The 25,547-nt window shown below is 42.4% G+C and overlaps 1 protein-coding gene across 1 annotated transcript in view; it reads left to right on the forward strand.

The window, feature by feature from the left end:
- The window catches only part of LOC137327209 (cilia- and flagella-associated protein 47-like), a 602,936-nt gene that overhangs the window by 127,077 nt on the left and 450,312 nt on the right, over positions 1-25,547 (forward strand). The window contains exons 19-21 of the mRNA XM_067992778.1: positions 3,603-3,734; positions 3,859-3,936; positions 14,183-14,327. Coding sequence (XP_067848879.1) covers positions 3,603-3,734; positions 3,859-3,936; positions 14,183-14,327 — 355 coding nt within the window. The remainder of the gene's footprint in view (positions 1-3,602; positions 3,735-3,858; positions 3,937-14,182; positions 14,328-25,547) is intronic.

The raw sequence follows: 25,547 nt of genomic DNA on the forward strand, positions 1-25,547 counted from the left end.
TAATGGATTTGTCAAACACGATTTCCCTTTCATAAAACAGTGTTGACTCTGCCTAATCGTATTATGATTTTCTAAATGCCCTGTTGCTATTTCATTGATAATAGATTCCAGCATTTTCCGTACTTCTGATGTCAGGCTAACTGGCCTATGGTTCCCTGTTTTCTCTCTCCCTCCTTTCTTGAATAGCGGGGTTACATTTGCTACCTTCCAATCTACGGGGACCGTTCTAGAATCTAGGGAATTCTTGAAAATCAAAACCAATGCATCCACTATCTCTGCAGCCACCTCTTTTAAAACGGTAGGATGTAGGCCATCAGGTCCAGGGGATTTATTGGCTTTTAGTCCTATTAATTTCTCCAGTACTTTTTCTTTATTAATCTTAATTGCTTTAAGTTCTTCACTCTCATTAGGCCCTTGGTTCCTTACTATTTCTGGTATTTTTTTGTGTTTTCTACTGTGAAGACAGATCCAAATTATTGTTTAATGTCTCTGTCATTTCCTTATTCCCCATTATAATTTCTCCTGTCTCTGCCTCCCCACGTTTACTTTTGCTAATCTTTTCCTTTTTACATACTTGTAGAAGCTCTTACAATCTGTTTTTATATTTCTTGCTAGTTTACTGTCATATTCTATTTTCTCCCTCTTTATCAATTTCTTGACCATCCTTTGCTGATTTCTAACCCCCCCCCCCCCCACCAATCCTCAGGCTTACTACTCTTTTTGGCATCATTGTAAGCCTCTTCTTTTAATCTAACACTATCCTTAACTTCTCTATCTAGCTACTGTTGGATCATTTTTCCCATGGAGTTTTTATTCCTCAAGGGAATGTATATTCGTTGAGAATTATGAATTATTACTTTAAATGTTCGCCATTGCTTATTTACTGTCATATGTGTCAATCTAATTTCCCAATCTACCTTAGCCAACTTCCAACTTGCCCCTCATACTGACGTAATTGGCTTTGTTTAAATTTAAGACCCTAGTTTTGGACTTAACTATATCATTCTCAAACTCAATATGAAATTCCATCATATATCTGCCCCAGAGTATCCTTAACTAAAAGATTACTAGTTAACCTGTCTCATTACACAATACTTGATCTAAAATAACATGTTCCCTAGTTGGTTCCTTGACATGTTGTTCTTGAAAACTGTCTCAGTTACATTCCAAGAACTCATCTCCCAAACTACTTTTGCCAATTTGGTTTGCCTAGTCTATATGAAGATTAAAGACCCCATGATTATTGCATTACTCTTGTTACATGCTCCTCTAATTTCCTGATTTATACTCTGTTCAACACAAAAACAACAGTTAGGGGGCCTATAAACTGCTCCCACCGGTGTTTTCTGCCCCTCGTTATTTCTTAGCTCCAACCATACTGATTCCACATCCTGATTTTCGGAGCTAAGATTCTTTTTCACGACTGCCTTTATCTCATCCTTCATTATCAGGGCTAACTCCACCCCCCCTACTCCTTCTCCATTTTGCCTATCTTTTCTAAAAGCACCCTAGAATATTTAGTTCGCAACCTTGGTCACCCTGTAACCACGAGTGGCTGCATTTGAGCGGGAATCTGGTAGAACTGGATTTTTATTCCTCTTCTGACTTGCTACCATCTGAAATTGGGGCGGTAGTGACATGAAAATCGCCCCATATGTCCCCAGAGTCTGAACTGTCTGACAAGTATCAGTTTGGATTAGACTTCCAAATTGGATAAAACACATATGAATGAAGAGACTGGTGAGTCTTGAGAGTCTTTCGTAATCAGTATAAATTTCAAGCCAGGAGGTTGTTTTGACTAATTGTATGGAGTTCTATGATTAGTAGACAGACCATTTTAATGAAAATTAAAGATAGTGGCTAAATGCTAAATGAAGAATTCCTCACAATACAGTTAAAAGGGAGTTGTATAATTTCCTTTTGTGGAACTCTTTAAGATTAAAATGCAAATCTGCATACTGTATAATTATAAACTGAAGAAGATAAGTTGCTGATAACATGCCTGTTATGGAAATTGTGGATCAAACACATCAGAGTCCAGTTCAATTTCTAGGGAGCCAATAGATCAAACTATAGCCTTAATATATTTATTGAAATAGTATGCAAATGACAAAAAGTTATATTTCAAATACAACAAACACCAAAGTAACAAAATGGCTGACAGTGCTAGTGCAGTTTAAGCTAGCAAAATGATTTGTATTCATTGAGAAAAATTGCCTGTATACATTCCAAATGCAATCATGAGTTATTTTTTGTTGCAGTTATGAGACACAAAATAAGGAAAAAAAATGTAATGAGTAATTTACACTGAAGCAGTTCCTTTTTTATAGCAGCGTAAAAACTTTGTAGGGTTCTGTTTATGGTGGTGTAGAAACTGCATGGGGGTTGTTGATGTTTATATATAACTGTTAAAGTAGTATCAAGTTGTTCACTTTTACTGTGAAGACAACGGGCAGATTTAAAATTTAATTTAAATGGACAGAAAATCTGTCAGACTCAGTTAGTGCGTGCAATCCTTCTTGCCTGATTTTTCTCTGTGCATTGTACCCAGGCAATCCTTTGCTCTCAAGTGCAATAAGAGGAAAATCTGTCCCTCTTATGCTGATAAACATAAATTGTGTCAAAGCATGTAAAATCCGTCCATTTTTATATATGCACGTACTTTAGGCAAGTGCTCATACATACTATCCTAAGAAAAGAATGTTATTTAAACATGCATATAAAGTTAAACAAGCATTTTAAAAACCGAAATACAATATTACATAGAATTACATAGTATTTACAGCACAGAAGTAGGCCATTTGGCCCAACTGGTCTATGCCGGTGTTTATGCTCCATACGAGCCACGACTTCATCTAACCCTATCAACATGTCCTTCTATTCCTTTCTCCCTCATGTACTTATCTAACTTCCCCTTAAATGCATCTATGCTATTCACCTCAACTGCTCCATGTGGTAGCAAGTTCCCCATTTCTAACCACTCTCTGGGTAAAGAATTTTTTCCAGTATTCTTTTTTCAATTTATTAGTGACTATCTTATATTTATGATCCCTGGTTTTGGAGTTGCCCATAAGTGGAAAGATCTTTTCAACATCTACCCTATCAAACTCTTTCATAATTTTAAAGACCTCTATTAGGTCACCCCTCAGCCTTCTCTTTTCTAGAGAAAAGAACCCTAGCCAACAAAATCTTTCCTGATAGTTTATAACCTCTCAGTTCTGGTTTCATACTTGTAAATCTTTTTTGTGCCTTCTTCAGTTCCTCTACATAGTTTTTATAATATGGAGACCAGAACTGTTCTCAGTACTCTAAGTGTGGTCTAACCAAGATTCTATATAAGTTTAACAGATTCTCTCTGCTTTTCAATTTTATTCCTCAAGAAATGAACCCCAGTACTTTGTTTGCAAGTTAAAAATTAAAGCAACAATTTTCACTTCTGCAATGAATGGTTACTGCTAAGTTTCTAATAGCACATAAATTTACAGTGTTTTGTTTTGCTATACTGCTTTACTTCTTAGCAAAAAGTTCAAATCTTGTTCCTATTTTTATTGATTAATATATAACTTTGTCTACATTTACATTGATTTCTTTCCCCCTAAAAGATCAAAAATATGAATCCTGTGCCTGGAATGACTATAACTCCTGTTCAAGGCACAATACCTGTTGGAGGTTATGTACGTTTCAAAATTTTCTTCAACCCAGCTACAGTGTTCAAATTTGATACCAGAATAAAGGTAATACAAAAACAAACATTTTTAGCAAAATTACTTAATAAAACATTTTTTGCAATGATGGAAGTAATATAAAAGATGCCGAGATTCAGCGTTTTCTGATTAAATATTTATGATATTTTCTCAGGTAGACATTCGTAATACAAACCGATTGAAACTACGGGTTGGGGGATCAGTGACACGACCAATGGCTGAAATTGATGTGGTTAGTATTTGATTGGTATTTCTTTACTTTGAATCTTAATTTTTTTTGATTTCATGCTCCTGCTCCTTCCAAGCCTACAAAAATAAAAATTTACTGGGCACTTTTTTGAGTGGTTTCCAACAGTCACTTTAAGAATCACTGGTTGGGCCGCTCAACGCCTGATACAAATAGATGGAGTGTGCACGGTGCAAGCTCCACCCATTTGTAAATGAACTTTGCAATTGAGGTCCTACAAACCATTCCCCTCCAATTTTCAACTGCTGGCCACCCACTTTCAGGTGAGAAAATGGTGGCCAGCAGTTAAAAATTACCATCTTTGTATTTAGTCATTGAGTGAGGGCAGGACCGGGTTCAACTGTGATGTTGTTACACATGGTAAAAAAAACCTAATATATACTGTTTAAGCTTACATGTGATGAATGACCACTTAGCAGGATCTTAGAGGTTTTCTTACTCCTAAAAAATCCTACCCTTGCATGAGTCATTGCCTTCTCCTTGAGAAGGTAACTAAATTAATGATGAGGACGGTTCAACAGAAATAATTTATTTGGATTTTCAGAAGACACTTCATTAAATTCCACAGGTAAGAAGTTTAAAGAAAGTTAAGGCTATTTGAATTAATACAATTATTACCAGTGCTCTGCAAGGGATTGTTATGGGTCTTCCCCTGGCCATGCTGTTTATAATTGATTCGGATGATATAAACAGAGATAAAAAGATGACAACAAGAGTATTTGAGAACTTACTGGGAGCAAGTAAGGAGATAGAAAGACAAGGCAAAATAAAGAGAGGCAATAGAATAGAGTAGGAGTCAAGGAGAGACACAACTTCAGGAAGAATGTGCCCAACATAAATGCCAGATGCTCCAGCCTGTGGCTTCCACTGATGACCCTGCTGAAGTTTGCTGGGTGAGGGGAAGGGCCACAGGTAGCAGGCATTTGGTGGTTTAGGGGTGCATCTGTGGTATCCCACCCCTCATTAATGAGGCTGGACATGAAGGCTGATTAATACAAGGCTGGGGTGAGGAGGGTGCTGGGATCCCTTCCTCCCCACCCCGGAAAGGAGACGAGGCGGTCCTTGGCCTCCCATGTGATCCCCACATCAGGTTGTGTTGGTGAGATAGGCCTATTGGTGAGACCATGTGTGCCTGCAACCCAACTTTTGGCTGGAGTGCAGGAACTCTTAACTGAAGGGGATGGATTTTCAATTTCCGCCCAAAACGGGCATGAAGTCGGAGGAGGGGACGTGGCACCCACTCAAAGCCAGTTGTCTGGATGCCCAAACTATTTTCAGGTTGAGGCCTCATTTGAATGCAACCAGCGAGCAACAAGCACCAAACAGGCAGCTCAACGGTTGCAGGAGGGTGAGAAATCAGCCAGCTTACACAATGAGCTAGCCGTCAGGTCAGGCCTGGGAGGAAACTGATCCTGGAGGGTCGAGGATGGGCTGGCAGGGGGCTCTTCCTGAAAAATAGGTTGAGGGCCTTTTTGTGGAGCGGCCACCAGCAGTTCCTTTAAGGACCACTGGTTAGGCAGCTCACCACCTGGTAGAAATGGGCAGAGCTCTGCTCATATGTACTCCAGAATTGAAATAAGGCTCTTATAATGGGCATAGGACCTCGATTTGCATATATAAATAGCCTCCCATCTGCAACAGGTGGGCCTTGTGCATCCAAGGGACAATTAAGTTCACCCCCACCCCCCTCAATTTTCTCCTGCCGGCCGTCTGTTTTTAAGCAAGCAATGGGTGCATGGCAGATGAAAATCACCCCTTCGGAGTCTCCACCCCTTGTCCGCCTCCCCCTTAGGCTGACGGCCTTGTAGGGGTAGGTGGAGGCTTTGCCCCAATAAGGCCATAGAGGAAGCTATGCCCTGCGGTTAGAGTTTGCAGCCGGGGCCGTGCATTTTCAGCTCTTTTTTTTAAAACTTGGTCTGTGAACAGTGTCACTGGTATATAATTTGCTGATGATACCTAGCTTTGTAACGAGGTTACAAACAATTGCCTGTAATTTCCTGGAAACTTGCAAAATCAACGGTGTATGCCATTATTCCAGTGTAAATGTTCCAGGAAATAATAGAATAAATGGGTTATGCACCAGAATTTCCTGGGACTTTTGCCCTGCTCTGTCAATACCCTTGCCAAAACTGAGTAAAATGCATTATCATAGCTCTGCCCACCATTGTAGTCAATGATGATTGTGAATTTTCTGGATTTACACCTGTATTCTTGCCTCAGCCACTTAGACTGAAAAATAATGGTGCAGGTAACCTGATATCGATGTGATTTATGGCACTCAGCCTGGGAGGACAACAAAGATAACTATTGAAGCTGTGGAGCCTCATCTCTGCAGTCTGGAAATTGTTCTCAGATTTTCTTTTCTGATTCTCTCAGTTTTGGCAGTCTTGCCAGTTTTACCATCCAGAGCGTGAGTGTATCTGAAGGCAAAACTCAGGACCCCCGCCCCTCTCTACACACGAAGAAGGTGAAAGGATTGTAATGGCCTATCCACTGGGCATTCCCCGTTCTTGATTATCATTGACGAGAAGGAGCAGAGGAAGGAGACATGTGGCACGGTGGCCGGAGACTGCACCGACTCGCTACCACCCATCCCCCTCCCAGAGAGTGTACAGGGAGCGAATGTCATTTCAAAGCACTGTTGGAGAAGCTGTGTGTGAGCATACTGCGCTTCATCAGGGAAGCAATTGGCCACCTCTGCGAGTGGCTGCAGGAAGACGAAGTCAGTGGGAAGGAAAGTGGCTCTGGTTCCTTCCAGTTAAGCACTGGAGATCTCCAACATTAGCCAAAGAGCTGTGAAGGGCTGCATTCAACATGTGACAAATGCCCTCTTGCACAACACATCCGACTTCATTAAATACGGCCGGTCTCATCTCTGCTGTTTCTCCTCAAGGAGGACCCGCAGGTCCTCATTCCCGAAGTTCACAGCTTTTTTCCTCCGCTTCCTGATTCTGCGACATATCTGTGGAAAAGAGGATGTGCAGACATTGGAAATTACTTTTTATAGTGTTTTACAACAATTTAAACATAAAAATAACTTTTTAAAATTCATTTAAGATAATTTCAGAACAGACAGCTCACGTACCAACCAATGTCAACACTGCATCTGTTCCCAGCTTTTTATAGTGCCATGTGCTAGGCTGCGGGGTAAGCCATTGGCTGTGCCACAAATGAGATTGCCGAATCATCATTGAAATTGCTGTGCTGAGGCTGAATTAATTTTCCAGGAAATTTTGGCGCAAGTATATTGCGAGAAGACCAGAGAACGCAACTGCCTGATTTACGGTATGCATTATACATTGCGCTATTTCAGGAAATTCCGTGTCAATACAAAGATTTGTATAAATTAGGCAGGTAAGCTAGGCAATGGAGGACAAATTTTAATGTGGATAAATGTAAGGTAATGCCCATAGGAACAGGAAATAACAAATGTGTACATGATGGAAGGATGTACATTAACAAAGATGCAATTATTGAACATTCATTGAAAATGTTACAGTCGATGTGTCATCAGCAAAGCCAATCAAATACTATGATATATCCTAAGAACAACTAAAATCCAGAGTCATGAGTTCAAATCTCGCCACGGCAGCTGGCGAATTTAAATTCAATTAATTAATTAAATTCAATTAATTAAATAAAAATCTGGAATTAAAATACTAGTATCAGTAATGATGGCCATGAAACTACCGGATTGTCATAAAAACCCATCTGGTTCACTAATGTCCTTCAGGGAAGGAAACCTGCCGTCCTTACCCGGTCTGGCCGATATGTGACTCCAGACCCACAGCAATGTGGTTGATTCTTAATTGCCCTCTGAAATGGCCTAGCAAGCCACTCAGTTGTAAAATCTCGCTACGTAAAGTCATAATATGAATAAAACCGGACGGACCACCCGGCATCGGACCACTAGGCACCGGACACGACAACGGCAAAACACCAAGCCCAGTCGACCCTGCAAGGTCCTCCTCACTAACATCTGGGGACTTGTGCCAAAATTGGGAGAGCTGTCCCACAGACGAGTCAAGCAACAGCCTGACAGAGCCATACTTACAGAATCATATCTTTCAGCCAACGTCCCAGACTCTTCCATCACCATCCCTGGGTATGTCCTGTCCCACCGGCAGGACAGACCCACCAGAGGTGGCAGTACAGTGATATACAGTCAGGAGGGAGTGGCCCTGGGAGTCCTCAACATTGACTCTGGACTCCATGAAATCTCATGGCATCAGGTCAAACATGGGCACGGAAACCTCCTGCTGATTACCACCTACCGTCCTCCCTCAGCTGATGAATCAGTCCTCCTCCATGTTGAGCACCACTTGGAGGAAGCACTGAGGGTAGCAAGGGCACAAAATGTACTCTGGGTGGGGGACTTCAATGTCCATCACCAAGAGTGGCTCGGTAGCACCACCACTGACCGAGCTGGCCGAGTCCTGAAGGACATAGCTGCTAGACTGGGCCTGCGGCAGGTGGTGAGCGAACCAACACGAGGGAAAAACTTACTTGACCTCGTCCTCACCAATCTACCTGTCGCAAAAGCATCTGTCCATGACAATATTGGTAGGAGTGACCACCGCACAGTCCTCGTGGAGATGAAGTCCCGTCTTCGCACTGAGGACACCATTCAACGTGCTGTGTGGCACTACCACCGTGCTGAATGGGATAGATTCAGAACAGATCTAGCAGCTCAAAACTGGGCATCCATGAGGCGCTGTGGGCCATCAGCAGCAGCAGAATTGTATTCCAGCACAATCTGTAACCTCATGGCCCAGCATATTCCTCACTCTACCATTACCAACAAGCCAGGGGATCAACCCTGGTTCAATGAGGAGTGTAGAAGAGCATGCCAGGAGCAGCACCAGGCGTACCGAAAAATGAGGTGCCAACCTGGTGAAGCTACAACTCAGGACTACATGCATGCTAAACAGCGGAAGCAGCATGCTATAGACAGAGCTAAGCGATTCCACAACCAACGGATCAGATCAAAGCTCAGCAGTCCTGCCACATCCAGTCGTGAATGGTGGTGGACAATTAAACAACTAACGGGAGGAGGAGGCTCTGCAAACATCCCCATTCTCAATGATGGCGGTGTCCAGCACGTGAGTGCAAAAGACAAGGCTGAAGCGTTTGCAACCATCTTCAGCCAGAAGTGCCGAGTGGATGATCCATCTCAGCCTCCTCCCGATATCCCCACCATCACGAAGCCAGTCTTCGGCCAATTCGATTCACTCCACGTGTTATCAAGAAACGGCTGAGTGCACTGGATACAGCAAAGGCTATGGGCCCCGACAACATCCCAGCTGTAGTGCTGAAGACTTGTGCTCCAGAACTAGCTGCGCCTCTAGCCAAGCTGTTCCAGTACAGCTACAACACTGGCATCTACCCGACAATGTGGAAAATTGCCCAGGTATGTCCTGTCCACAAAAAGCAGGACAAATCCAATCCGGCCAATTACCGCCCCATCAGTCTACTCTCAATCATCAGCAAAGTGATGGAAGGTGTCATCGACAGTGCTATCAAGCGGCACTTACTCACCAATAACCTGCTCACCGATGCTCAGTTTGGGTTTTGCCAGGACCACTCGGCTCCAGACCTCATTACAGCCTTGGTCCAAACATGGACAAAAGAGCTGAATTCCAGAGGTGAGGTGAGAGTGACTGCCCTTGACATCAAGGCAGCATTTGACCGAGTGTGGCACCAAGGAGCCCTAGTAAAATTGAAGTCAATGGGAATCAGGGGGAAAACTCTCCAGTGGCTGGAGTCATACCTAGCACAAAGGAAGATGGTAGTGGTTGTTGGAGGCCAATCATCTCAGCCCCAGGGCATTGCTGCAGGAGTTCCTCAAGGCAGTGTCCTCGGCCCAACCATCTTCAGCTGCTTCATCAATGACCTTCCCTCCATCATAAGGTCAGAAATGGGGATGTTCGCTGATGACTGCACAGTGTTCAGTTCCATTCGCAACCCTTCAGATAATGAAGCAGTCCGAGCCTGCATGCAGCAAGACCTGGACAACATCCAGGCTTGGGCTCATAAGTGGCAAGTAACATTCGCGCCAGATAAGTGCCAGGCAATGACCATCTCCAACAAGAGAGAGTCTAACCACCTCCCCTTGACATTCAACGGCATTACCATCGCCGAATCCCCCACCATCAACATCCTGGGGGTCACCATTGACCAGAAACTTAACTGGACCAGCCATATAAATACTGTGGTTACGAGAGCAGGTCAGAGGCTGGGTATTCTGCGGCGAGTGACTCACCTCCTGACTCCCCAAAGCCTTTCCACCATCTACAAGGCACAAGTCAGGAGTGTGATGGAATACTCTCCACTTGCCTGGATGAGTGCAGCTCCAACAACACTCAAGAAGCTCGACACCATCCAAGATAAAGCAGCCCGCTTGATTGGCACCCCATCCACCACCCGAAACATTCACTCCCTTCACCACCGGCGCACTGTGGCTGCAGTGTGCACCATCCAGAGGATGCACTGCAGCAACTCGCCAAGGCTTCTTCGACAGCACCTCCCAAACCCGCGACCTCTACCACCTAGAAGGACAAGAGCAGCAGGCGCATGGGAACAACACCACCTGCACGTTCCCCTCCAAGTCACACACCATCCCGACTTGGAAATATATCGCCGATCCTTCATTGTCGCTGGGTCAAAATCCTGGAACTCCCTTCCTAACAGCACTGTGGGAGAACCGTCACCACAAGGACTGCAGCGGTTCAAGAAGGCGGCTCACCACCACCTTCTCGAGGGCAATTAGGGATGGGCAATAAATGCTGGCCTCACCAGCGACGCCCACATCCCGTGAACGAATAAAAAAAAACTCACTACGTCAAAAATTCTAGCCTCATACAGATATTGAAATAATTTGGAATAATTGGGATTGAAATTAGACTGTATTGTTAGTAATGAATACATTAATGCATCTGTGTGAAATTCCTTTGTCTATTATGCTAACAAAGATGCTAAATCTTTTAAAATAAACAAATTAATAGTTTTATTGAAGGTCAATGGAAATTCAGTCCTGGGCTTCCTACCTTCAAAATTATGTTGATGTGTTGGAGAGAGTAAAAGAGTGGCTCGGATGATTCTTAGGGCCTTGGGACTGTTGATTTTGAGAAGGGATGTGTAGAGTTGAATTTGTTTTCTGTGAAGAAAACTGAGGATGGTACATGATCCAGATATTTAAAATGCCGAGAGGCATTGATGATGTCGATGTAAATAAGGTTGCAACACACATGTAGAGGACAAGGATTCACAAATCACAAGCCCTCGGCAAAACTAAAGGTTAGACAAAATTTTGCTTCTTCGCAGAACAGTGGTACAGATTCCCTGGGATAACTAATTGAGGCTGAGATGAGAGTTGGATAAATATCAGATTGAGAATGGGATTGGTGGTAAGAGGGATCATTATATACTGAGATGACCAAATGCTGTACGGGATACAATAGGGTGTGGTGAAATCCATGATCGGCTAGATTATACATTGGCTGATGATGAAAAAGACTCAATTGGCTCAATGGCCTTTTCTTGTTCAATTCTTTCTTATGTTCTTATCGACCTGTCTTCCTAAGTGCATTCAACAGAGCTATTTTAAACAATTGTTCCCTGAAGTGGAGTTATACTGCCACTTTCCCATCAATGCAGTGATTTTGGGAGTTCATCAGCGCAAAAATGGAAGTACAACTCAAGAGACTGCTCAGCGCACTAAATTCCTGAGGTCTGATACCCTCTTCAGAAGGCTGTTTCACATTGGTTTGATAATGCACAAAATATAGTCTAACTCCAGTCTTTGTGCATTTATACCGCAACTTTAACATTGTTGTGAAACAGTTTGCAGTATTACTCCAGAGTTGAGGCCCAACCTGGCTCACCTCCTGGGAATTTCTTAAACCTACCTGGAGTTGATGTAAATGCTCAGAATGCAGACACCACTTCCTGCACTCTCTAATCATTTAAATTTTAATTTCTGGGAACGGGGTTTGTGTATCCAAGTAGCCATGTGCGCAGAGTTCTTTTTGGGGGCAGGAGTATTGCAGTTGCAGGTAGGCAGTATGAATGAGTGATTGCCCAGTTGGACTAAATACTGCAGCTATATGTTTCAAACCAGTAGCTGCAGTATAAATCTCTTGGGTGTTTCAATTTAAAACAAAAAGAAAAAAAAATCTCATTATGTAGCTATCAGGCCAGCTTTCTTATAATTTTAAATTACAAAATATTTGCCAAAGTGCTCCAAATTGGCATAGTACTAGACATAATGTCTAGACATGATGTCTTGAGGAGTGTACATATTACAGAGAGGGAGGTGCTGGAAGTCTTAACGCGCATCAAGGTAGATAAATCTCCGGGACCTGATGAAATGTATCCCAGGACGTTATGGGAGGTTAGGGAGGAAATTGCGGGTCCCCTAGCAGAGATATTTGAATCATCGACAGCTACAGGTGAGGTGCCTGAAGATTGGAGGGTAGCAAATGTTGTGCCTTTGTTTAAGAAGGGCGGCAGGGAAAAGCCTGGGAACTACAGACCGGTGAGCCTGACATCTGTAGTGGGTAAGTTGTTAGAGGGTATTCTGAGAGACAGGATCTACAGGCATTTGGAGAGGCAGGGACTGATTAGGAACAGTCAGCATGGTTTTGTGAGTGGAAAATCATGTCTCATGAATTTGATTGAGTTTTTTGAAGGGTTAACCAAGAAGATAGATGAGGGCTGTGCAGTAGACGTGGTCTACATGGACTTTAGCAAAGCCTTTGACAAGGTACCGCATGGTAGGTTGTTACATAAGGTTAAATCTCATGGGATCCAAGGTGAGGTAGCCAATTGGATACAAAATTGGATTGACGACAGAATCAGAGGGTGGTTGTAGAGGGTTGTTTTTCAAACTGGAGGCCTGTGACCAGCGGTGTGCCTCAGGGATTGGTGCTGGGTCCGCTGTTATTTGTTATTTATATTAATGATTTGGATGAGAATTTAGGAGGCATGGTTAGTAAGTTTGCAGATGACACCAAGATTGGTGGCATTGTGGACCGTGAAGAAGGTTATCTGGGATTGCAACGGGATCTTGATAAATTGGGCCAGTGGGCCGATGAATGGCAGATGGAGTTTAATTTAGATCAATGTGAGGTGATGCATTTTGGTAGATCGAATCGGGCCAGGACCTACTCCGTTAATGGTAGGGCATTGGGGAGAGTTATAGAACAAAGAGATCTAGGAGTACAGGTTCATAGCTCCTTGAAAGTGGAGTCACAGGTGGATAGGGTGGTGAAGAAGGCATTCGGCATGCTTGGTTTCATTGGTCAGAACATTGAATACAGGAGTTGGGATGTCTTGTTGAAGTTGTACAAGACATTAGTAAGGCCACACTTGGAATACTGTGTACAGTTCTGGTCACCCTATTATAGAAAGGATATTATTAAACTAGAAAGAGTGCAGAAAAGATTTACTAGGATGCTACCGGGACTTGATGGTTTGACTTATAGGGAGAGGTTGGATAGACTGAGACTGTTTTCCCTGGAGAGTAGGAGGTTTAGGGGTGATCTTATAGAAGTCTATAAAATAATGAGGGGCATAGATAAGGTAGATAGTCAAAATCTTTTCCCTAAGATAGGGGAGTCTATAACAAGGGGGCATAGATTTAAGGTGAGAGGGGAGAGATACAAAAGGGTCCAGAGGGGCAATTTTTTCACTCAAAGGGTGGTGAGTGTCTGGAACGAGCTGCCAGAGGCAGTAGTAGAGGCGCATACAATTTTGTCTTTTAAAAAGCATTTGGACAGATACATGGGTAAGATGGGTATAGAGGGATATGGGCCAAGTGCAGGCAATTGGGACTAGCTTAGTGGTATAAATTGGGCGACATGGACATGTTGGGCCAAAGGGCCTGTTTCCATGTTATAAACTTCTATGATTCTATAATTGGGGTTTTATAAAGATAAATATGGTAATGAAAACATGGGGAAATCTTAACTTGGTATAAAAAACATTGGCTCATTGTCAGTGTTCTCCCTTTGATACTGGACAAAGATTTGATGCAGCTTTTGTCCAGGAATTTTTGTATTATTTTCTAGTTATCATTTTCATGCCAAAATGCGACTATATTCCTTAAAGTTTAAGTATAAGAAAAATGTGATGCTATCAAATAACTTTGACTAGGGCTGTTTCAATTTTTTTAATGATTTATGTCATTTAATTAATAGAATTTTAATGTAACTATTTTCTTTATTTGCAGAAATATTTTAAGTTCCATGGTGTTTACTGTGGTTCGACTTGCAAGATTCCATTCACGTTACTGAATCTAACTGATTCACACATCAAGCTTGAATTTGACTTTTCCAAGTACAAAGACTTCGCACTGAAGTTTGAAACCTCTGCAGGTACATTTTAAAAACTCAGATTGTAGAGGTATTATTTTTTCTATCGATGACATTGATGTTACACTTGTAAGGAATCTTACAACACCAGGTTATAGTCCAACAATTTTATTTTAAAATCACAAGCTTTCGGAGATTATCTCCTTCATCAGTTGAGTGAATGACCTGACGAAGGAGATAATCTCCAAAAGCTTGTGATTTTAAAATAAAATTGTTGGACTATAACCTGGTGTTGTAAGATTCCTTACATTTGTCTACCCCAGTCCATCACCGGCATCTCCACATCATTGATGTTACACTGTTAGAGAGCCTGGAAAATCGGCGGATGTTCTCCTGGGTTCCCACGGGAGACCAGCGGAACTTCAGAAAAGTTTCCATTCAGGGTAATTGCCGTTTTCAGCCATTTGCACCATTTCTCTGGGGGTTCTGCTGATCTCCCATCGAAGTTACGGCAGGAGATCAAGAACATTCCTGTAGAATTTTTTTAGCTATAATGTGGTGACTTTTGGAGTAGGATGAGGCACCAATTTATTGCTTTTAATAGCAACGGCTTAATGACTTTAGGTGATGTGAGACAAATGCATAATCATACACAGCTGAAATAACGCGTAACCTTTCATCATGCTGCATTACTATTACAGCCATTTCAATGGAAATAGTGACAAACAGAAACTTTAAGGCAAGAGAAATCTAGGGAGAGTACTTGTTATTTAAAGTACTTCCCTTGACTTTTCTTCCTGCTTAAAGGGCCGATTATATATAGACAGGAAATCTTTCTTTTTTTAAAAAAAAAGTTTAAATAGAATGTTATTGCCAGTTCTGATTCCATCCCTTCCTCACTTACAGCGGGAGAAATTCAACTTGCGCTGGTTTCCGGTGTGGAATGGGCGGCGTGATTCATATGCATGCCCAGAGACATCGGCCTGAGGCTCAATTGAAATTGGGCCTCGGGCTTCATGTGCATGAAACTGGTGACATGCGGATGCCAATTGGGAATCCCAATGCAGCTTGCTGGTCGGGGCCTGACCCATTCTGACCGGCACTGACGCCAATCTCTAACACATATATTCAGAACCTCTCTGGCCACAGGGGATGTGCCAGAGGACTGGAGAACCGCTAATGTAGCACCATTATTCAAGAAGGGGAGTAGGGAAAAACCGGGGAACTACAGGCCAGTGAGCCTAACATCAGTGGTAGGAAAATTATTGGAAAAAATTCTGAAGGACAAAATTAGTCTCCACTTGGAGAAGCAAGGATTAATCAGGGATAGTCAACATGGCTTTGTCAAGGGAAGATCATGTCTGACTAATTTGATTGAATTTTTTGAGGGGGTGACTAGGCGCGTGGATGAGGGTAACGCAGTGGATGTGGTATACATGGATTTCAGTAAGGCCTTCGATAAAGTCCCGCACAGGAGACTGGTCAAGAAGGTACGAGCCCATGGAATCCAGGGTGCCTTGGCACTTTGGATACAAAACTGGCTTAGTGGCAGAAGGCAGAGGGTGATGGTCGAAGGTTGTTTTTGTGACTGGAAGCCTGTGGGGTACCACAGGGATCTGTGCTGGGGCCCTTGCTGTTTGTGGTCTACATTAACGACTTGGATATGAATGTAAAAGGTATGATCAGTAAGTTCGCTGATGATACAAAAATTGGTAGGGTGGTAAATAGCGAGGAGGATAGCCTCAGTCTGCAGGACGATATAGATGGGTTGGTCAGATGGGCGGAACAGTGGCAAATGGAATTTAACCCGGAAAAGTGCGAGGTGATGCACTTTGGAGGGACTAACAAGGCAAGGGAATATACAATGAATGGGAAGACCCTAGGCAAGACAGTGGGTCAGAGGGATCTTGGTGTGCAAGTTCACAGATCCCTGAAGGCGGCGGAACAGGTAGATAAGGTGGTAAAGAAGGCATATGGGATACTTGCCTTTATTAGCCGAGGCATAGAATATAAGAGCAAGGAGGTTATGATGGAGCTGTATAAAACACTGGTTAGGCCACAGCTGGAGTACTGTGTGCAGTTCTGGTCGCCGCACTACAGGAAGGATGTGATCGCTTTGGAGAGGGTGCAGAGGAGATTCACCAGGATGTTACCAGGGCTGGAGCGCTTCAGCTATGAAGAGAGACTGGGAAGATTGGGTTTGTTTTCCTTGGAGCAGAGGAGGCTGAGGGGGGACATGATTGAGGTGTACAAAATTATGAGGGGCATAGATAGGATGGATACTAAGGAGCTTTTTCCCTTCGTTGAGGGTTCTATAACAAGGGGACATAGATTCAAGGTAAAAGGCGGGAGGTTTAGAGGGGATTTGAGAAAGAACTTTTTCACCCAGAGGGTGGTTGGAGTCTGGAACTCACTGCCTGAGAGGGTTGTGGAGGCAGGAACCCTCACAACATTCAAAAGCATTTGGATGAGCACTTGAAATGCCATAGCATACAAGGCTACGGACCAAATGCTGGCATATGGGATTAGATTAGACTGGGCTTGATGGCCGGCGCGGACACGATGGGCCGAAGGGCCTCTATCCGTGCTGTATAACTCTATGACTCTATGACAATTCTGCCTGCAGGTATGTTCAGGGAGCGGGTGGGAGCAGCAGAGGAGCACACCTGCTTCACCAGGCTCCATAGAAATTAAAGTATTAAAATTTTTCCTCACCTTTGCGGAATGGTCTCCAGCAGTCCCTTTGAGGAATGCTGATTAGGCCGCCACGGACCCAGAATGAATTGAGTTGAGCATATGCGGTGCAAATTCTGCCCTTTTGTGAGTCAATTTCAATCGGGGTCTTACAACTGGCATTAGGACCCCAATTTACATATGCAAGGCACCTAATACTTGTTTCAGGTGGGACCCCTGCACACCGAGAAGTCGCCGGTTTCCAATAAATCAGCCAGCGCTCTTCCTGGGGAGATTAAGCGTGCAAGATCACAACCCGAAATTCGTCCTTAATGCTTCACCCCATGAAATGGGTCAAACGAGGTTGAATTTCTTCCCCGTAGTATTTTGCACTGTTATTAATGGTGGTGCATCAGGAGGCCTCACAGCCTGATTCTCTCAGTATACACTCTTATCACATTTTATCCCTGCATGTCAATTCTTACCATTATAAATTCTTGTTTCTACATTTATTATGGTACTGCCACTGTACACTTGTCACGCTGTAATTACACCCTCCTATGACTGGTGGCGCTGTAACACCTCAGTTTTGTGCTTTCTTGCTCCTCAGCCAGTCCTGCAGAGAAACTCATATGCTCCAACCAACTCCCTCTATGCAATATATATAAATGCAGCTATCTATATCTTATCAAAAATATTACACCTGTGTGGATTTCCTGTCACATTTTTGTCATACTTTAATGTCACTTTTTCCCATTATGAGATATTAATATGATGTGGAGATGCCGGTGATGGACTGGGGTTGACAAATGTAAAGAATCTTACAACACCAGGTTATAGTCCAACAGTTTTATTTGAAAATCACAAGCTTTTGGAGATTATCTCCTTCGTCAGGTGAGTCAATGACGAAGGAGATAATCTCCGAAAGCTTGTGATTTTCAAATAAAACTGTTGGACTATAACCTGGTGCTGTAAGATTCTTTACATTTGAGATATTAATAGATTAAGTGAATGGGCTAAACTGAGGCAAATGGATTTCAATGCAGGCAAGTGAGAAGTCACTTTCATCTAAAAAGGACAGATCAGAGTGTTTTCTAAATGGTGAATAGCTCAAAACAGTGGAAGTCCAAAGAGACTTAGGGGTCCATATACATAGATCATTAAAATGTCATGGACAGGTACAGAAAATAATCAAAATGGCTGGTGGAATGCTGGCCGTTATATCAATAGGACTAGAATACAAGGGAATAGAAGTTATGCTACAGCTATACAAAGCCCTAGTTAGAATTCACCTGGAGTACTGTGTTTAGTTCTGGGCACCACACCTAAGGAAGGATATATTGGGGGGAATGCAGTGTAGATTTACTAGATTGATACCTGGACTCCAAGGGTTAAATTACGAGAGATTACACAAACTAGGGTTGTATTCCCTGGAATTTAGAAGATTAAGGGGTGATCTGATCGACGTTTTCAAGATATTAAGGGGAACTGATAGGGTAGATAGAGAGAAGCTATTTCCGCTGGTTGGGGAGTTTAGGACTAGGGGAGATAGCCTAAATATTAGAGCCAGGACTTTCAGGAGTGAAGTTAGGAAACACTTCTACACTCAAAGGGTAGTAGAAGTTTGGAACTGTCTTCCGCAAGCGGCAGTTGATGCTAGCTCAATTGTTAATTTTGAATCTGAGATTGATAGATTTTTGTTAACCAAAGGTATTAAGGGATATGGAGCTAAGGTCACAGATCAGCCATGATCTCATTGAATGGCAGAACAGATTCGAGCAGCTAAATGGCCTACTCCTGTTCCTATGTTCCTATTGAAACTATTAAATTCCTATTTCCACATTTGCCTATGTAAATCCCTTACACTGATTGTGCCGTCTAACCCACTAGGTTCCTACTAATTGCTCAAAATGCTTTTTGAAAATTTTCTTTGTCATTTGTTTACTCAGTACCTAATGTCCAAAATAATGGACATGAATGTGAATGGAAAAGAAAAATGGTGTGGTATAAAATGGGCTGCCGATTAGCTATGAATTACTGACAAAAAACAACTCCCCCCGCCCCCCCCCCCCCCGAGGTGTTTAACAGTAGTTATGGGGGGTGCTGGGTTTGAAATGATTGGGAAATGGTTTTGGCATATGGAACCACAGTGGAAGGGAACCTGAAACTTGGTAGCACTGGTTGGTGGAATTTGTGGTTTGGCTTAGTGGGCAATTCCTGGAATCTGAAAGTAATGCAGGGAGGGTGCCAGGGGTTGGAACAGTGGGTCATGAAGTAGGGTAGCACTGTGGGGAAGGCCTCACAATATGGGAGTACTTGGGATAAGTATGGGACTCATTAGCCTAAGATTCCTGGATGTGGCAGCAATGGGGTAGGCGCTAGTCTGGAGTACTTAAGGGGTGTTATCGTTTGACAGAAACTTGGGGGGTATCCCAAGGTCTGTTAACACTGGTGAGGGATTTTGGGACATGATTGTACTGGGAAATAGGATCGGGGTCTAGATGTACTGGTCTGTTCTAGAAGTCTGGCAAAAGCGGGGATGATGTCAGGGTCTGGGAGCACCATAGAGTGGAATAGCATACCCCTTTCTCTCTATCTCTCTTTCTCTCTGTAGCATAGCTATCACTAGTTAAATGCTTCTATTTTCTAACTATTAACAAAACACAGCTGATAGTTATGTTTTCTTGATAGTTAGAAAATAGAAAGCTTCTGGGTTTCCTTGCTAAGTTTTCAAAATTCAAGTCACTTTTATTTTGAAAAAAACTCAAATAATGATAATGAAGGGCACTATGTCTGACTTTCTGTGTGTATCTCTTCCACTCTCTCCCTCATTAATGAGTTTTCATTGTCTTGTGTAGTTTCTCTGAGCTAAAATTTAACAGTTAATAAAAAATGAAATTTTACCTGAAAAATTCATTCTGTAGATTGTTTTCAAATAATTTGGAGAAACTCAAAGATCCTTTTACACCATGAGGTGATATACCCTTCCAGTTTTGAATTAGCCTGCCACTCGTCCTGACAGAATCCCAATGATGCATGGTGGAAAATTCTACACATGCTCAGACTGTGCTCTCTGCGTGCATGCGTGTGTGAACTCAATCAAAATTTAAAAAGAGACCAAGTTAAAGAATGCCCTTCTGTTTATACATCACGTTGAATGTAGATAGTGATTATTTTTTGGGGTCAAGCTGCGCATACTGCCCATCCAAGCCGATATGGACCACTGGCTCTTATTGAACTCACTCCAGGTTCATGGGTTACGCCCAGAGAATAGGTCATCAAAGAGGGTTTGGGTGATATAATAGTAACCTAAAGATAAGAAAAAGAAGGAATGAGAGGAAAGGTCAGAGTATAAACAAAGATAAAGATAATGGCACAGAATTTGCTGTCAAAATAACGGTGTGGCTGACGACGCTCATTATTATTTATGCATAAATTGCACAGCAACTTCAGGCGAGGGCAGTTACGAGATTAAATGCGAAAATCCAGAAGTTGATGCCTGAGATGTGCCACTCCACAGTCAGCTTGCGAAAACGGCATCTCGCTGTCTGACTCACCATTCAAATGCATTGAACGGCATGAAGTTCCTGTACTTGGATGGTAAATACAAACTAAACTCGCCACAGAAAGTTAGGGTTTGTCCATTTCAGTCTCTGCATCTTTTTAATGGCATGATAAGTGTTACTTACTGCCAAACAACCACTCTGGCACTGAAAATTAACTATTACAAGTGTGGAGTCACATTCCTTCAGCTCTTAATTGATGGAGATTTTCTGTCTCTTTTTTCTCTCTCTCTTAATCCAATCTTTCCTTCCCTCTCTTTATTTCCCTTTCTGTATCTGATTTGACATTGAATTCAATATTCTAACTTACATTTCCTGGTTCAGAGTCTGCGCTGTTCATTTAACAATCTTTCGATCTGGCTGGCTAAGGAGATACACAGTTGCTGGCCCTGTTCACACAGATCCCAGATGCCCGGTGGAGGGCGCCATGCCGTTTCCATCTCCCACTTGCAGCAACTTCCAGTGCAAGACCTCATGGAAATTAAACGCACATGGGCAAGTCTAATCAACGACAGGCGCCATTCGTTCACCAGCCATAGTAAATTCTAGCCCAATATGAATACTCAGGGAACAAAAATGATTGTAGGAAGTAATAATAAAATACCCGATAAAAATAAAGCCAAAGAAATGAAAAATAAGAGCATATTAAATTGCCGGCATAGCAACGTACAGAGCATCAATAACATAACGGGGAATTGGAGGCAAGAATTAGAAGTGAGGAAACGGATGTAATATGGATAATGGATGCATAGCTGCAGACAGGATAAGGATTGGCAGTTAAACACTGCAGGCTAGAATGTATTTAGAAATGATGGAGAAGGAAGAAGGCGTGGAGGGGCAGCTATGTTAATCTGAAATAACATATGGCAGTAGCAAGAAACAACATATTTAATAAAGAGATAAAAACAGAATCCATAGTGGATAGGAAGGAATCGGTCATACTATCAGAGGTATACTACAGACCACCAGATGCAGTCCCCACCACTTATACCATCCACGCTTATCGTGGGCAGCCACCTATATTGGGCAAATAGCGATAACCATTTGCCATTACCAGAGAAGTCAATTAGAAAGGCGCCGCTCACAATGTATTAAACGCGCCGGCTATTTCGGGCAGCAGCTGATCTAACAGTGGTGATATTGGAAGCAGTTAGTAAGATTCACCTGCTAATTAGCTTCATGTTCGTCGCTCCGATATGTTCTCTCAGACTTGTATTACAGTCGCTTTCATTTTTGATCACTTTATAGCAAAATGCTGTAACCATCAGAGATATTGTAGCGGCAGATCGAGTCCATAGGGGACTCCGGAGAAATAGGGAGAATAACAATGATCGAGAGAAAATCCATGATTTTGCTGTTTGCTCTATCTGGTAATTTTATACTATTATGGATGGCGTATGTTGTACATTCTTTAAACTGACAAGTGCAAAACTTTGTTAAACTTTGTTAAAGAGACAAACATTTAAGTAACCCTGTGTAGATCACAAAGCAGTTTTACCTTCCACTTATAGCGGGCAAATTGCATTAACACCAATGCACCTGGTACAAGTGGTGGGAACTGTACTGGAAAAGAAGTGGAGGGAAAAATACGTAGGCAAATATATGAAATGAGTAAAAAGCACATAATAATAATCATAGGGGATTTCAACTACCCTCAAATAAACTGGCATGGCGAGAAAGGGAAAGTGGAGAAGGGGATAGAGTTTTTACTGTATGTACAAGATGCCTTTCTGACTCAATATGTAAGAAGCCCAACAATGGAGGAAGCACTGCTAGTAATGGGAAATACACTGGAGCAGATAAGAGAAGTAAGGGTGGAAGAACATCTGGGGAGTAGTGATTGCAAAATAAGGTTTATGATATAGATAGTACAAAGTCCACAGGAATAGGTTGGGAAAAAAAAACAACTATGAGGGAATGAGGATGGAGTTAAGGAAGGTAAACTGGAGAAAAATATTAACAAAGAGGTAGAATAACAACAACAAAAACTTGCATTTATATGGCGCCTTTAATGTAATAAAATGTCCCAAGACGCTTCACAGGAGAGCTATCAGACAAAATTTGACACCAAGCCACATAAGGAGATATTAGGACAGGTGATTAAAAGTTTGGTCAAAGAGATAGGTTTTAAGGAGCGTCTTAAAAGAAGTGAGAGCAGCGGAGAGGTTTAGGGATGGAACTTCGAAGCTTAAGACCTCGACAGCTAAAGGCACAGACGCCAATGGAGCATCAAAGGAAATCGGGGACGCATAAGAGGCCAGAATTGGAGGAATGCAGAGTTCTCAGAGAGTTGTAAGGTGGAAGAGGCTACATAGATAGGGTGGGACAAGGCCGTGGAGGAATGAAAGTTTTAAAATCGAGGCGTTGATGGACTGGGAGCCAATGTACGTTAGCAAGCACAGGGGTGATGGGTGAACGGAACTTGGTGCGAGTCAGGATATGGACAGCAGAGCTTTGGATGAGCTCAAGTTTATGGAGGGTGGAAGATGGGAGGCCTGGCCAGGAGAGCATTGGAATAATTGAGTCTGGAGATAACAAAAGCACGGATGAGGGTTTCAGCAACAGATAGGCTGAGGCAGGAGCGGAGATGGGCGATATTACGGAGGTGGAAGTAGGCGGTCTTGGTGATGCAGCAGAATCCGGAGCAGGGTGGGAGCCTGCAGAATCAGATCGTTGTTAGCTCAGCGTAGAGTGAAAAATTGCTGTCAGTGGAGCAGAAAACTGAGGACGCAGCAGCAACCAGATAATACATCGAGACGACCCAGCAAAGAATACAGATTTGGTAGAAAATGGCAGCGAAGTTGGGTATCACTAAAATTCAGAAGTGGACTTCGGCCCAGGAGAAGTAGGTGGTTGAAATAATTAAAAAGACTAATGGAATGTTTGCTTTTATCTCAAGAGGGCTGGAATATAAAGGGGTGGAAATTATGTTACAGCTGTACGGAGTTCTGGTTAGACCCCATCTGGAGAACCGCATTCAGTTCTGGGCATTGCACCTCAGGAAGGATATATTAGCCTTGGAGGGGGTGCAGCACAGATTCACCAGAATGATACCGGGCTAAAAGGGTTAAATTATGAGGACAGGTTGCATAGACGAGACTTGTGTTCCCTTGAATATAGAAGATTAAGGGGTGATCCAATTGAGGTGTTTAAGATGATTAAAGGATTTGATAGGGTAGATAAACAGAAACTATTTCCTTTAATGGGAAAGTCCAGAGCAAGGGGGCATAACCTCAAAATTAAAGGTAGGCCATTCAAGGGTGATGTTAGAAAGCACTTCTTCACACAGAGGGTAGTGGAAATCTGGAACGCTGTTGAGGCTAGGTCAATTGAAAATTTCAAAACTGAGATTGATAGATTTGTTTAGACATGTACTTGAAGAGAACTAATTTGAAGGGGAAAAAGCTGCGGTGTGCGACTAAATTGGACAGCTCTTTGAAAATGGCCTCCTTCTGTGCTGTAAGATTCTATGATTATAAGGGTATTAGGGGTTACGGAACCAAGAAGGGTAGATGGAATTAAGATTCAGATCAGCCATGATCTAAATGGCGGAACAGGCTCGAGGAGCTGAATGGCCTACTTCTGTTCCGAGGTTCCTAGAAGTGAATTTCCAGCCAGGACCCACACAGCAGCAAAATGAAGTTGAAAAACCTGTCGGACAGTAATAAGCTCAACAGGTAACAGCAGCAGGTGGGGGATAGGCTGTAGGCTAGACAAAGTTACCTTAAAACTTGAAGCAACTGAATAGCAGATCAGCATCATAGCGGCCGAGTCTTACAGTGTAGTCCAGTGAAGCAGTGTTGTCCTGATGGCAGACAAGTCCAGGAATTGGGAAGCCAAATTTGAGCAGGGTTCTGGGCTTCAGTGAAAAACAAAGAACAGCAGGGTCAGGGGGTGGGCAGTGGCTCAGCACAGATAATGTTGAACCTGCAGCTTGAACTTGTAGTTTGGGTTAAAATGCACCCACTATTAGAAACAGGGGAATTTAAACAGTGGAAGAGAGGAGATTGGGGGAGAAAGGCCAAATGATGGCTTTGGATGGCCAAGGAGCAGAGCTAAGGAGCTATTAGCCCGGGAACCATCTTGAAAACAGTGGACAATATTTAAAAGAGGGATCAATAGAGTTCATGAGAAATATTTTCTATTAAAAACAAGAACAAACTAGCTGTGGATAAATAAAGAGGTGAGGATAAAATCGAATCTAAAGAATCTGACAGATGCAAAAAACATAAAAAGTACAGGATGAGCAAAGGGAATATGATGAACTTAGGAAAGTGGTTAAAAAGACAATTAGGAAGGTAAAAAGGAAATATGAAATGAAAATATCAAAGAATATTAAAAGAAATAGTAAAGTATTCTATAGACACATACGTAACAAAAGGAGAATTAAGATAGGGATAGGGCCACTAAGGGATAAGCAAGGTAAACTCACAGGAGATGATACTGAAATGGCTGAGTTATTGAATAGATACTTTGCCTTGATTTTCACTGAAGAGGTTAATAAAGAGGAAATGATAAGAGTTGAAGAAGTTGAGAGGGACATTACAACAGTTAAGATAGAAAGAAAGGAGGTACTAGACAAAATAGCCAAACTTGAGGAGACTAGGCCCAGATCTAGATGGATTGCACCTATGGATACTCAAGGAAACTAAAGAGGAGATAGTAGAGGTACTAGTATCCATATATGAAAATACAATTCAAAAAAATAATGCCAGGGGACTGGCAAACAGCAAATGTAATTCCTATCTTCAAAAACGGAGATAGAACTAACCCAGGGAACTATAGACCAGTTAGCTTAGTGTAGTAAAGATACTAGAATCTATGCTAAAAAATTAGATAACAAAACACCTGGAGACAGAATATAATAAAAAATAGTCAGCATGCATTTCTAAAAGGAAGGCCATGTTGAACCAACTTTATTGAACTCTGAAGAAATAACAAAAAGAGGAGACAAGGGCAATCCTTATCCATTTACTTCAATGCAGCTTGTGAATTTGAGAGACAGAGAGTTGTCTGATCAGTAATCTTTATCAAATGAATATAAATC

This window comes from Heptranchias perlo, chromosome 11 (assembly GCF_035084215.1).
Source record: "Heptranchias perlo isolate sHepPer1 chromosome 11, sHepPer1.hap1, whole genome shotgun sequence".
Taxonomy (NCBI): Eukaryota; Metazoa; Chordata; class Chondrichthyes; order Hexanchiformes; family Hexanchidae; genus Heptranchias; species Heptranchias perlo.